Source organism: Canis aureus, chromosome 10 (assembly GCF_053574225.1).
Source record: "Canis aureus isolate CA01 chromosome 10, VMU_Caureus_v.1.0, whole genome shotgun sequence".
Classification (NCBI taxonomy): Eukaryota; Metazoa; Chordata; class Mammalia; order Carnivora; family Canidae; genus Canis; species Canis aureus.
Window position 1 is genome coordinate 10323344 of NC_135620.1, and position 14545 is coordinate 10337888.

General features: G+C 33.8%; 1 protein-coding gene and 1 long non-coding RNA gene across 16 annotated transcripts in view; one reads left to right on the forward strand and one right to left on the reverse strand.

The window, feature by feature from the left end:
• LOC144321967 (uncharacterized) overlaps positions 1 to 14545 on the forward strand; it is a 381290-nt gene that overhangs the window by 141292 nt on the left and 225453 nt on the right. For 6 of the 15 annotated variants that reach the window (XR_013387509.1, XM_077911343.1, XM_077911334.1 and 3 more), the window contains exon 3: positions 7197 to 7354. The exons of the other annotated variants lie outside the window; for them this stretch is intronic. Coding sequence is in view for 5 of the 6 variants with exons in the window: in XM_077911334.1 (XP_077767460.1) it covers positions 7316 to 7354 (39 nt within the window). In the remaining variant the exon portion in view is untranslated. The remainder of the gene's footprint in view (positions 1 to 7196; positions 7355 to 14545) is intronic. 15 annotated transcript variants of the gene reach the window in all.
• Positions 1 to 14545, reverse strand: part of LOC144321968 (uncharacterized) — a 61120-nt gene that overhangs the window by 36942 nt on the left and 9633 nt on the right. Inside the window, exon 2 of the long non-coding RNA XR_013387514.1 lies at positions 4126 to 4193. This is a non-coding gene — a long non-coding RNA (uncharacterized LOC144321968). The remainder of the gene's footprint in view (positions 1 to 4125; positions 4194 to 14545) is intronic.

Here is a 14545-nt window from a genome sequence, read left to right on the forward strand (position 1 = left end):
TAATCTTTTTTTTAAAGATTTTATTTATTCTTAAAAAAATAAAGATTTTATTTACTTATTCATGAGACATACACACACACACACACACAGAGAGAGAGAGAGAGAGAGAGAGACAGGCAGAGGGAGAAGCAGGCTCCATGCAGGGAGCCCACTGTGGGACTTGGTCCCTGGTCTCCTGGACTGAAGGCGGCGCTAAACCGCTGAGCCACCTGGTCTGCCCCCTGTGTAATCTTAACCATCTAAACTGCATGTTTTGGAAAGCTAGATGGTATTTTTTTTTATGCAGCAGCTGAAACACCTTTTTTCCTTTTTCCTTTTTTCTTTTGACCGAAGTTGTAAGACTGGTTAAAGTTTAACTTACTGTAGGGAAATTTATATTAGCATCCAGATGGTGAGAGGTTCGTAATTGGTATGGATCCTAGTGATTGTATGCCTCCCTAGTGATTGTGGTCCTCAGGCTAACAATAATTTCCTGAAGCCTTATGTACAGGCATCATGGGCAGCTTAAGTTGGGTAGCAATTTTACAATGAGTGTGATGTACATATCTGTTTCTTTGTTTTGGTGACTGAACATCTCAGGGGCTAACACTTATGTTAAATGTCATGCATGAGATAATTGCCTATGGCACAAAACTATAACTAACAAGCTTACTTGTAACATTTAGCTTCTAATAAAGAATAAGTAAGATTCATGGATAAATGAATTCATGGATAAGTGGATAAATGTGGGAACCATAATTTTTAATCCTCTGTTTAAAGTAGTTCAAAGAGAGGGTAATTTTCATTAATCCAAAGCACTTATTTTTTTCTAAATGGATAAATTAAAATGAAAATAAGTATTTGAAACCTGCCTCTTTTATAACACATGTCAATGAAAAATATGGTAAAGAATGTACTTGGTCAAGCACCACAAAATTAACATGACTTTTGCTGATTCTAGCCCTGGATTTGGAGGTTAAAAGGGCACTATGGGAAGTGTGACATTAAAGGAACTTCATTAAGAGAAGCATCAGTAAACTTCCAAGGTGAAATGTTTTTAGCAAGTTCTATGGAGTGTAAAGGGTAAAAAAAATAAAATGGGATTTGGTTTTTGGAGATACATACTTACTCTCTCTCATTTGAGGATGCCTGTTTTCCTCCATTCTATTTCTTTTTCTAATACTTAAAAAATTCTGATAAAGTTCATATAATATAAAATATACCATTTTAACAATTTTAAAATATGCAATTCACTGACATATAGTAAATTTACATTGCTGTAAAACTATTAATTCTATGTAGTTCCAGAACATTTTCACCACCCCAGAGGGAAATCCTTGACCCATTATACAGTCACTTCCTATTTTCCCTCTATTAGTGGCCTTGGCAACCACTAGCCTGATTTTTTTTTATCTCTATGAATTCATCCATTCTGGATGTCTCATATATATGGAATCATGAAATATGTGACCTTTTATGTCTGGCTTGTTTCACTTGGCACAATGTTTTCAAGGTTCCTCCATTTCGTAGCATATATCAGTACTTCATTCTTCTCATAGTTGAATAATATTCCATTGTATATTGTATATACAATATTCCATTGTATATATTCCATTGTATATACTATCTTTTGTTTATCTGTGCATCAGTTGATAGACATTTTGGTTGTTTCCACTTTCTGATTTTTATGAATAGTCCTATTGTAAGTGTTTGTGGACAGATATTTGTTTTAACACTTGTTGTCAGTTCTTTTGGGTATATACCCAAGCATGTAATTGCTGGGTCATATGATACTTGTTTGTTTAATTTATTGAAAAACAATCAAACTTTTTCACACAGACCAAACCATTTTGTATTCCCACTAGTTGTGTGTGACAATTTTAACTTTACACATCCTCACCAATATTTGTTAATTTCCATTGTCTTAAAATTTTTTATATAGTGCTTCTAGTGTAAGAGCAGTGTATTTCACTGTGGTTTTTACTTGCTGAATAATGTAGAGTATTTAGCCATGTGCTTCTGACCATTTATATATCTTCCTGGGTTTTTTTTTGGTTTTTTTTTTTTTTTTACATTTTTAAAAATATTTTGTTTTTAAGTAAACTCTATACCCAATGTGGGGCTCGAACTTACAACCTCAAGATAAAAAGTTGTACTCTCCACTGATGGAGCCAGCCAGTGCCCCATTTCCTGTTTTTAATACTCTAAAATTATCCTATGATTGTAACACCTTCAATCTATACATTAATTCAGTTAAATCCTTTCAAGGAGGGATGCCTGGGTGTCTCAGTGGTTGAGAGTCTGCCTTCTGCTCAGGGCGTGATCCTGGAGTCCCGTAATCCAGTCCCATATTGAGCTCCTTGCATGGAGCCTGCTTCTCCTGTCTCTGCCTTTCTCCCTGCCTCTCTCTGTATGTTTCATGAATAAATAAATAAAATCCTTTAAAAAATCATTTCAAGGATTATCCCTATGCTAGTGCTAAAAAAAAAGTTTTTAAGTTAATAATTTGGGCAAAGGATGGTATCTTATAATTTAATAAACTTCAATTCATCATATTTGGCTAATTTTTATGTGCCATTTATTAATAATCTCATGCCATTCAAATGACATGAAATATAAACCATATCTTTCTGAAAACTATACATAAACTAAAATAAGGTTCAAGTGATTTACCATTTTCTCCCAATTTTTTTTTTAAATACTTTTCACTAAGTTCAGTAAAATAATGAGTATTTCAGTGCTAAGTGTTCTGAGAAGGCAATCTTTTCTCTAAAGATATTTAACTATAGCACAATTTTATCTTTAGATTCCCCCATTCCCATTCTTCTTTCCTGTTCTATTACTGCCTTTTACACCTCTATCCTTTTAGTCAGAAACAGATCTGCCTACTTATTGAGATTAATATTCTGCCCAGAAAGGTGAGACAAATTGTCTCCTTCTCTTCTGATGACTCTGTTTTCTATGACTTTAATTGTATCTCTTGAAGTTCTCCTCTTTCATGCAAACCTCAACCAATTAGAGCCCGAGATAAGGCTGTGCCAATGATTACAAAGTTAGTAATGGAAATCTGAGTCTTTCAGACTCAGATCCTAGCTTTGGAATTGGCCTTTTACCTGTAGAAGGGAGGAGGCTGTTGGGGGCAGTGATGGGCCTTGCTACAACACACTGATTGCCTCTAGCATTCTCTTGAGACAAAAAGGAGCAGTTAAATTCTGCTTTTACTGCTGGTTCTGATTATTCGTTGCTTTCACCTTGAGTTTTATACTGTAGCTTGTAGGTTTATACCATTTTCAAAACAAGAATGTGATGAATTTGGCTATTGTTACAATGGAAAGTTAAAGTAAATTGTTCCCAAATAATTTCTGTGTCTCTTCCATGGCCCCAAGTTGGTAATAAAAGAATGGATTTACCATAAGCAATAGTGCATATTTACTGAATATAATGTACCTGCATACTTTAAGAAATGAAGCAAATTTCATTTGTAATACCTGAAACTTTCTATTGTACAAGAAGTCTTATAATTAATGCAGTTAATTAACTGTGGATTTAATTGGCTATTTCAAAGAGCAATTAGCCACTTCACTGTCATAGGAGAGCAGAAAAGACAAAATACATACAAATTAGAGGGCAGTCATTGTAATTATTCAAGGTTATTGTAAGAGAACTCTTGTCTATATTGGACATTTAAGATGACCCTGCGTCAATGCAGACAAATTAAAGATAAGTATTTGATACTTTTGAAAAATACTGCTTTCAGTTTATTCAATCAATTTGTTTAAAACTTTGAGGCAACCTTAATAACATCAAGCAAATCTAAAGATGTTTGACAACCCTAAATGATATTAAAAACAAATTGTGCAAAAAATTGTAGTGTTCATTAGTGTTACTTCCAGAGAATAGGAATTTAGAGAATTTCACCTTCTATTTTATTCTATAGAGATATATTATTTTAAAAGATACAAATATTTATAGCTTGTAAAGCACTAATTAGCTTTGAAAACAAGTTGGTAAATATACAAAGAATTGGCCACTATTCAAAGTTCAAAAACTCTGCTTTTCATTAGCTGCAGAAAGAAATCATTAGGGAAGAGATCCCTGATGGGCATTAACTCTGACATATGGTCCTACACTCAAGTTAATACTTACCATTTCCTTGCTTGGAAAGTTGCTTTCTTTTAGAATTAATTTCCAAATCGTGAGTCACTTGCAATTTACTGGAAAAGACAAAGTATGGTGGAGTTCATTAAGGAAATGGAAGAACAATACATCTGATTATTTTTGGCATATGATACACTCTTTAGATGATCTCCGACAAAAGAATTGTGTATGCCTTGATAAAAGGATATTAAAACAGAGCCAATTAATATATCCCATAGGGCCAGACTTTTATAATTGCGTCCTGGGGGCAACTCAGTTAAAGTTTTGTATCAGGACCTTTAGCAAACTCTCCTGAGTGGGTTTCAAAGAGTGGGTATGATCAAGACAACTTTCTTTAGTGGATGTCCAACCAAACTAGGAGCAGCAATAGGCTGAAATGTTTTTGCTTGTGGTTGTGAGGAATGTTCTGCCAATGACAAGTTTTGTGCATGTTTACTTATTTCTGCTTCCTACAGAACCATATAACCTTACATAAAGCAATGCTGTCCTAAAGGACAAATCAATCAAAAAAGACATTGGAGTATAAAGGGCTTGTTGTAGTTGCTCATCGTTTCATTCGTTCAACAGGCAGTTCTCAGAAACTGCAATAGGTTAGAAATACTGTCAGAATTAATAAATCATGATGTTTCCTCAAGGATCTTGCAGTCCAGTAAAGTGATGGAATCAAATAAAGACATCATTATTTGTAGTTTCAAATAAAGGTAGCATAGAGGGTACAATAATAGGGTAAAAGGGAGGCAAACGTTTTGGCAAACGATAGGAAAGATTTTAAGGGAAATGACAACAATATATGTATTCATTAATTCAATAGCTATTTATAGGTTGTCTAATATTTTCCGGGCTGGAGATAAAACAAGAAGCAAAGCATAATCCCTGTCCTCTTGAAGGCTATAACATTTTGAAAAGTAGATAGATATCACCAGCAGACAAGAGGGATAAAAGTGTATTGCAGGTGGAAACACAAAGGCTTTATGTAGGTTAACCAATGAACTTTCCACACCCATCTGATGCTTATAGCTTAAACTGCTAGAGCTCCTTGCATGGAGCCTGCTTCTCCTGTCTCTATGAATCTGCACAGAAATAATGCTCAATATTTCCTTTCTTATTTTTTTTTCCAGAGAGAAAGACACTGGTTTGTGAGTAGAGGACATACAAACTTAAGAAACCAACATATGGTCTGATTATCAATCTTAAGATTTTGCCTAAGTAGTGATGAGTTCAGCTAGGTTTTTAACTCAGTGATACAGAGCAGAATCATCAGTTGATGATGGGCTCTGGAGCTAGGAGGCATCTGAACTATGGACAAGGTATTCCATGTATAATGGAATACACAGAAATAATGCTCAATATTTCCTTTCTTATTTTTTTTTCCAGAGAGAAAGACACTGGTTTGTGAGTAGAGGACATACAAACTTAAGAAACCAACATATGGTCTGATTAGCAATCTAAGATTTTCCCTAAGTAGTGATGAGTTCAGCTAGGTTTTTAACTCAGTGATACAGAACAGAATCATCAGTTGATGATGGGCTCTGGAGCTAGGAGGCATCTGAACTATGGACAAGGTATTCCATGTATAAGATGAGCTGAGTAAGGAAACCATGTCAAGAACATGTAAAGAATGGTGCAGACTTAGGGACACATAGACTAAATGCCATGCAATAAATAACAACTTAATAGAGACTTTCTAATTCAGAATTTCACTCCCTATGGCCTAAGTTGTACTTTTAACCCCATCAGAATCTATGAGCTATTCATCGTTTGTCACACGTACCCCTTGCCATTTTGGGCTCTAGATGCTTTGGGTAGATTTTTGTTACTAATATAATATCCAAAATGGATACAACGTGGAACAACGTTGGAGAGTCTCTAGGTAGTTTTGTAAAACTAGAAAGTAGAATACAGTAAGAGATGAGTCCAGAAAGAAAGACAGGGCCATAAATAAGTAGTTTTGTGTACTATGATGAGAAATTTGGGTTTTATAATATAAACAATTGAAATCACTGCAGGCCTCCAAGCAAGAGAGTGACATGATCAGATTGCATTATATGAAAGACACTTGAGTGCTTCAGAGGGGGTCATAAATGGAGGCAGATGGGCCACTAGACAACCGTAAGAATGACTTTAGCATGGGATATTAAGAGTCTCTAGTAACGTAGTAGCTATGGGAGAAAGAAGAAATTTTATTTAAGACATGTCAATATTATGGAATTTATGTGACTTGGACACTAATTTTGTGAAAGGAAAGAGTGAAAGATTACTTTAATGGTGAATGAATGCCAGTATTTCATGAATAAAGGAAATCCTGGAAATGGTGTTACATTTGAAGAGAAAAAAAAAGTACAATTGTGGCGATATTAGGATTGGAGTGTTCCTTCAGTTAGGAATCAGTCAGGGAGACAGAAAGTACAGGTAAAAGTAATTTGTGTTTAAAAATGGCTCACAGTATCAACGGGGAGCAGAATCAAACAAGGGGTAGAGTAAGAAAGTAAAGCTGGATCATAAGCACTTCTTAAGATCAGTTATTCAATTACAGTCAATTACCCCTTTAGTTATTAATTTTTTCCTTTTAAAAATTGTAGTTGCTGCCATTTGAAGAACCAGGGAACAAATTCATGTATATTATTTAGTTTTTCCTAATAACCATGCCCCAAGGCAGCTATCACTATTGTTATTTTACAGATGGGGTAATTTGGACACACAAAGTTTAAATAACTCACCCACCAGAGGCAACTTGTCTGATTCCATAGCCAGTAGGGTTAATGATAATGCTACTCCTTGCCTGCCAAATACCAAATTCCAGATGGACTGAGGAAGGCACAACTGTCCATAAGATTCACCGCGCCCATACGTCATTTGAGCACTTCAGTTCTGTCCTACCCTAGACAGCTTCCTTGTGAGTCCATGGCCTGGGTAAGAGTGGGCAGGGCTGAAAGTAAGAAGATGCCATGGCAGAAAGGCAGACAGACTCAAGAGCAGAGAATTACACTTGATCTTAGCCAAAAGGCCGAGAAGTGATGAGAGAGCAGAGAATTAAATGGTGATGTTTTTCTCCTCTCTAGCATCTGTGTCTGCAGCCATTGTACCTCAGCCTCTTGGGGCCAAGCAGGGCCCATATGTGTGCTTTGTGTGAAACAGCTCCCTGAAGCAGTTTTTGAAGCAGCATGGGAGTGGAGGAGTCATGAAGGCTGGTTCTACCCCATGGTATCACAGTGGTCAGGTGGGGATATTGACTTTGTGTGAGATGCTTTTTAATTCCATATGGGAATTGTTTATTTTTGACATGTGAGAACATGGGATGCAGACTTGAAACCTGCTTTTTGTTTTTTGTTTCTAGTTTGTTTGTTTTTTACTAAGACCATTTTCTCTTTGTTGCAAAGAGTAAATAAGTCACTTTTCATAAAATGCTGTGCAGGGGCACCTGGGTGGCTCAGTGGTTGAGTGCTTATCTTTGGTTCAGGTCATGATCTGGGTTCTAGGATCAAGTCCCATATTGGGCTCCCTGCGGGAGCCTTCTTCTCCCTCTGCCTATATGTCTGTCTCTGTCTCTGTGTCTCTCATTAATAAATAAATTAAATCTTTAAAAAAATAAAATAAAATACTATGCAGAGCCTACCTTAAATAGTTAATGTTAACATCCTGGGAAATCTTTGCAAATAGCAACTCTTAGCTTGTTCTTTAAATGTAAATATTAGACACCATTTCAGGAAGCATGCTCACATGTTTTAAATCACTTATCTTTTCGTTTAAACAGCTATAAATGTATATGCATAATTCATTGTTTTGCATTAAGGAATAATGTCAAGAGAAGAAAATAACAGATAAATGAAGAAATCTAATGTTGGAGAGTGAGCAAGAAGCCAGGCCTGGACATATTTGTATACAATATATAGTGCCTTTCTAGACAGAATATTTCTGACGCTTACATGGGTTGTCTGAAGGTAGACTAGAGATAATCTGATCCTGCACTGTCCAGTACTGTAAGTATTTAAATAACTATGTGTGGCTTGTTAAAATTAGTTAAAATTAAATACAATGTTTAATTTATTTCCTCACTCATATATGGAATTAAAGAAATAGAAAACAGATTTTAAAAATTATCAAGGAGGTGAGGGTTGTCGCTATGTGAAAAACATTGCTTAATTAGCCCTGTTTTATATATGGGAAGTTATGTGTTAAATACCTATTATCTAGTTCTACATGAAATTCTTCATGTAATTATTCCCATTTTTTTAACACAAAAATATCTCTATCTGTAGTGATTTTTCTTCTTCTCTTAAGCTAAGACAAATCACCTTTAAACCACACAAAACCTATGATCGTTCATCCTTCTATCCACCCATCCATCTGTGTTTCTAAAAATATCTTAAACTTCATAAATATGTGAAAAAATAATGGTAATGTATCATTTTCTGTTATTTAAATACTTTTAGATGCACTAAGTCCCCTTTTATATCAGAAGAGATGTGTCTCCATAAGCATTATAGGTAGTGATATCAAATGATCTATCAAGTTAAATATGTGTGAATTATATATATAATAATTGTTTATTATGTATTCATATGTATTCCTCATAAATTAAAAAGTATTATGTACATATATTTTTATTATATACATATATAAAAGAAGAAGAGAATGCTGCAAAATTATTTATTTTCTTAAAAAAGGTAACATAAACTGAGAAACTGCTAGATCCTTGGGACTTTCAACAGGTCCAATATGTAAAATTGCTTGCTGTAATATAAACTCCAAACTTCAGTTTCCCAAAGTAAACCAATTTGTGTTATGTGGACTCTTTCACTCTGTCTATTAATAAATTCAATAGATGTTGTTAAAAATACTAGCCTCTTTATGACATCTTTTAAAGTTCTCTCATTGTATTCCAAATATCCTTCTTTAATAACCTTCTACTGTATTCAATTTATCCCATTCATGAGCTCAAACTTATGCTTGATTTTGATATAAATGATGTGAAATTTATTAGATACTTAAGTAACAGATTTGTCAATTTGTAGGTTGAAATTATAGAATGAATTTTTCTAATAGTTTTGGCTAATTCACTGTTGAATTTCAAGTTATTGGGATTAATATCTACTTTTTCTACTGCAGTTATACATTTGTCTGGACTCCTGCTTCTGCTCCTGTTTTCAGTTTTCTCACTATCCTCGAAAGAACATAAGAATTTTAATATAGTTTTCTGTAATTAGATAAATATTTTACAAAAATCTGTGAAACTGACTTCTGAATTATTGAAATTTCTCGATATTGCAGAAATTGAGTGTCTTGTTCCTGAAAAAACTACAATTGCCTTGAATTAAGCTGGATATGATATCAGTGAGGTGAAACATAGTTCTTAAAATGTAGGCTTCATCTGTAAGATGAGAGAAGACAAAGAATGTCCTATATTTAGGATGAATAAGTATAGTGTTATAAATAATGAACGATTCTTTTGAGTGATTAATCTTTGTTGAATGTCAGTCCTAACACTGCTAAGTAAGTAGAGTTCTTTTTTTATTAGCAAAGCTTTTATCCTTGACTTAAAAGAATAGGCATTTATTGCCATTTTGTTTAAACTTTTCATTTTGGCTTTTAGGTAACTTGACATGCTGTTGAATCACAAAGGTGGAAGAGGCCCACAAAAGCTATATTTTACTGAGTCATACTAGTCATCTAATTGGTGGTTGGTCCAAAATTGTACATTTGACATGAGCAAGGCAAGTTAGCTTTCCTTTCTCATAGTAGGTGTGTATGAGTGTGTCTGTGATATATATATTATATGCATGTGTGCATACTTTTGAGTTGATATATAGACATATATATATATAACAAACATATATATACATATATCAAACATACTTTTTGAGTTGAAATCAATCCTCTGTATACCATTAGAGATGTGCCTTGATAAGCATTACAGATAAAGATAACAAATGACGCATACAGTTAAATATATATAAATAATATAAATAGAATTATTTAGATTATGTAATAAATTTAAAATCCAACTATAAATTTGAAATTATTTAAATTTAAATTTAATCACATTATAAGTATATCTTTACATGTAAACATGGAATATATGTGTATGTATATATACATATATATTATATACATATTGTATATATTTTATGAATCACCACACACGCAAATACATATACAGAGGAGGGAAGGAAACAGAGTCAGCCTCTTTGTGTAATGGTATCTGTAATAATCTCAGAAGCTTAGAGAGATATTTTCTATCACCTGGCATGGTGTGCAGCAGAAACCAGTCTGTAGGAAGAAGTACAATAGGAGACATGAGAAGTAAATCTCTGCTTGTGTGTCTCTAGCAATATTTAGATTCACATTTGTGGAATCCTGAGGCTCTGCTACTTTCCCTTCCATGCCTGACAGCCATTAAATCCTGGGAGATAGTCTTATAACCTTTCTACAGACCTTTCCCTTTTTGTATGAGCTCTCTCTACATAAAATCAAAGAGTCTGGCTAACATATTGGAGAGGAAAAACAATGCTGAAAGGACAAGAAACCAGTTTTCTTAAGATGCCTTATCTATTTACCTGCTGCAGAATGCTGCTGCAAAAGAGAATAGAGTGCATTTTGAATTTAGAGAGAAAGGTTTTATGTGTTTGGCTTTGCGTGAAAACAAATTTAAAGATATTTGACTTCTGTGAAAATGTTTTCGTCAAAGATGGTTCTGATGGGCCTCAGAGATAACTAACTGTTGGGGATCCTTGCTCTCTGATAGGCTCAGAAAAATCCATCGCATTGTTGTTCCCATAGGTTTATGGGCAGAGGGTTTGTTTCCAGTTTTTCTTCTTAATCTGCCTTTCTATAAATATGGAATGAACACTTTCGAAACTTTACTTTGACAGAGATAGAACATCAGAGTTTTTTAAACTAGTCTTTAATACTTATTATGTATATATAGATAACCATGTGAAAAATGCCCTGACCAAAATTATTAAGAAATTAGGACCTCGATAAGGAATCTGCAGATTTGATTCACTTTGACTTGTGATTTGATTTCTCAAAATGTTCAGAAAAGATGTAGTAGTAATTGACCTTCCAGATATGTAAATTCCATATTGCCAATGGTGAATACATAAAATATTCTGTAATGCCGAACAGAAAAAAAAAATGTTTATTTCATTATAAACCAATTAGACCTAGCCAGGGAAAGAGTGACCAGAAAATGATCTGAGTGAACTAGAAAAAATTGCCCTTTCAGTGATCATATGATCATATAGTGTAAATTTGATGTCTGCTTCCATTATGATTTTTCGTTATCTTACCCTTTCCAGACCATTCTCTCCAAGCATGGCACAATTGATGAATATGTATAAACAAGCTGACTCTTCTTTTTTACTACTGACACTATTTGTGTTTTTCAACCAATTGACAAGCAAACAATTTAATTCAACAATATTTATCAAACACTTAGTATATGCCAAGAATTGTGCTTGGCACCAGGAACCTAGAATGGAATAAGACCCATAATTTCCAGGAAGAGATAGACACGAAGGCTGCTAATCACAATAGTTGCAAGAGCTCTTACTGAGGCATGACAAAGTGTCCTAAGAGAATACAAAGGAGGGAAATGTACTTGAGGCACGAGGTTCATGTGCAGCTTTCTGGAGGAGGTAGCACTTAATAGGGAAGTGGTGTTGGTTAAATGGGCAAGGAAAGACCATTTTATATATTCTAGATCTCACCTCAGAAGCAAAGTCACAAAAGAGAGTATTCCTGGAACTGCAAGCAGTTTTGTGTGGTTAGAAGAGATGGTGTCTATACGGCAAGGAGAGGAAATGAGACTAAGACAATTTGAAGTGCCTCATGAATTCTTGGTTTCATCCTGAAGATGTGGGGAGTCATTGAAAGATTTTATGTTGTGGAAAGACATGATAACATTGGATTTTCTAGGCTAGACATTTTTGTTATTGAAGTATAAAAAAATAGACACACAAGTACATGTACCAAAAGATCATAACTCAGTAAATTACTTCAAAGTGAACTCTACACAGGTCAAGAAATTAAAATTCTAGTGGCCTATTAGATGCTCTTCTCATCCTCCCATAACCTTACTCCCCTCCCTAAAGGTAACCACTATTTTTTAAAAGATTTTATTTATTTATTCATGAGAAACACAGAGAGAGGCAGAGACATAGGCAGAGGGAGAAGCAGGTTCCCTGCGGGGAGCCTGATGGAGGACTCAATCCCAGGACCCTGGGATCACATCCTGAGCTAAGGGCAGATGCTCAACTACTGAGCCACTCAGGTGCCCCTGTAACAACTATTTTAACTTCAAATACTATACATTTTAAAAACTTTATACAAATGTGATCATCTACTATGCATCTTTCTGTGTGAATTTTTTTGCTCAATTTTTTCCCTTGTTAGATTTATCCAATTTGTGTGCTAGCTATGGTTCATCAACTTTATTTCTATAAAGTATTCCATTATATGGTGACTTTACATAGTCTACCACAATTTATTTAACCTTTCAACTGCCGATAAACATTAAGCATTTTTCTAGTCTGGAGCTGTTATATAGGATGCTGTTATGAACATTATTGTACATAATTTCCACATCATATAAATCTATTTCTGTTTGCTACAAATCTAGAAGTGGGATTATTGTATCATGTTCAAGGTTAGTGCAATATGTCAAACAGATTTTAATGTGATTATACCCATTTACATTTATACTTTCGTTAACAGTGGATGAGCTTCCAGCTGTTCGATAACCTTGCCATTCTAATATTGCTTGGTGTGTGCTTTTTAGATTTAAACCCTGCTGGTGGTTATACAGTGATATCCTGTAAGTTTTAGTTTGCATTTCCTTAATCAGTATCAGAGCTGAGTAACTTTTAAATGTTTTTGGGTCATTTGGCTCTCTTCTTTTATGAAGTGCTGCTTCAAAATTTTTGCCCCCTTAAAGAATTGCTTTTTTAGTTAATGAAGGGTCTTTATTATTTCTTTATTATGAGCCCCATTGTCAGTTATGTGTCTTGCAAGTATAATCTTCCATTTGCTTTCTAACTTTCTGTGTTCTTTTGATAAAAAGTTATGAATATTAATGCAGTCTAATTTATTTATATTTATTTAATAAAATAATTTAATAATAAATTATTAATAATTATCAATAATCAATAATAATTATAAAATAATATAATTTATATTATTTATATATTTTTTATTTAAATTTTTTGTGTTAGATCTTTTTTTCTGGTTAATGAATCATCCCATGATGCAAAGTCATATTTATTTTCACTCTGGCATTCTTATTTTTTAGCCATTTGAGGTTGGTATTTGTGTATGTTGTCAAATAGGAAATGTATTTTTTGTTATTTATTTATCTAGTTTGTTAGTTAATTTACCAAGCACCATTTATAGAAAATATTGCTTTTTTCATCACTGCTCTATAGTAAAAATTTTGTCAAAATCAAGGGCACATTCCTATGTAATTCTAGTTCTGGATGATCTTAGTTCCATTGGCTTTTTTGTCTTTTTTTGCACCAATACATACCCCATTAGTTACCGTAGTTTTTTAACAATTCCTGGTATGTTAAGTTTTTCCATACTTTGTTCCTGGCAAATTTTGGCCCTTTGTATATCTATGTTAATTTTGGGATCAGCTTGACAATTTCCACAAAAATGCTACTTAGGTTTTTATTGGGATAATATTGAGAAATTTGGAAAGACTTTCAATCCATGAATGTAAAATTTTTCCTTTTTTTACTCAGATATTCTTTAATTTTTCCCAATAAAGTTTTACATTTTCCTGGTGTAAGGAGTTTTGCATATGCTTTGCCAGATGTGCTCTTTAGAATTTTATATTTTTTTGATGCTATTACAAATGGTATTTTTTAAATATTTATTTATTTATTTATTTATTTATTTTTAAGAGAGAGAGAGTACATGAGTTGGGGGAGGGAATGGGGAGAATCTTTAAGCAGACTTTCTGCTGAGCCAGAAGCTGATGGGGGATTTAATTCAAGGACCTGTGAGGTCGTGACCTGAGCTGAAACCAAGAGTCAGACACTAAACCAACTGAGCCACCTAGGCACCCCACAAATGGTGTTATTTTTAAAGTTTTATTTCCTAAGTTTTGTTCTGACATAGAGAAATGTAATTATTATTTATATTAATTTTTATATCTATCTATGTGTCCTCCTCAAATAATGACTATACTGTATATTTCCCTGTAAGCCTAGCTTTAGCTGTATACCACAAATTTCAATGCTATCTTTCCAGTGTCATTCAATTCAAAATATTTTGTGATTTCCATTTTGGTTTCTTCTCTGACTAATGGACTATTTAGTAGTTGACAACTCAGTATTTGATGTCAATAATATATGACTATTTTCCATTACTGATTGATATTGATTCGTAGCTGAATTACCCTATGGTA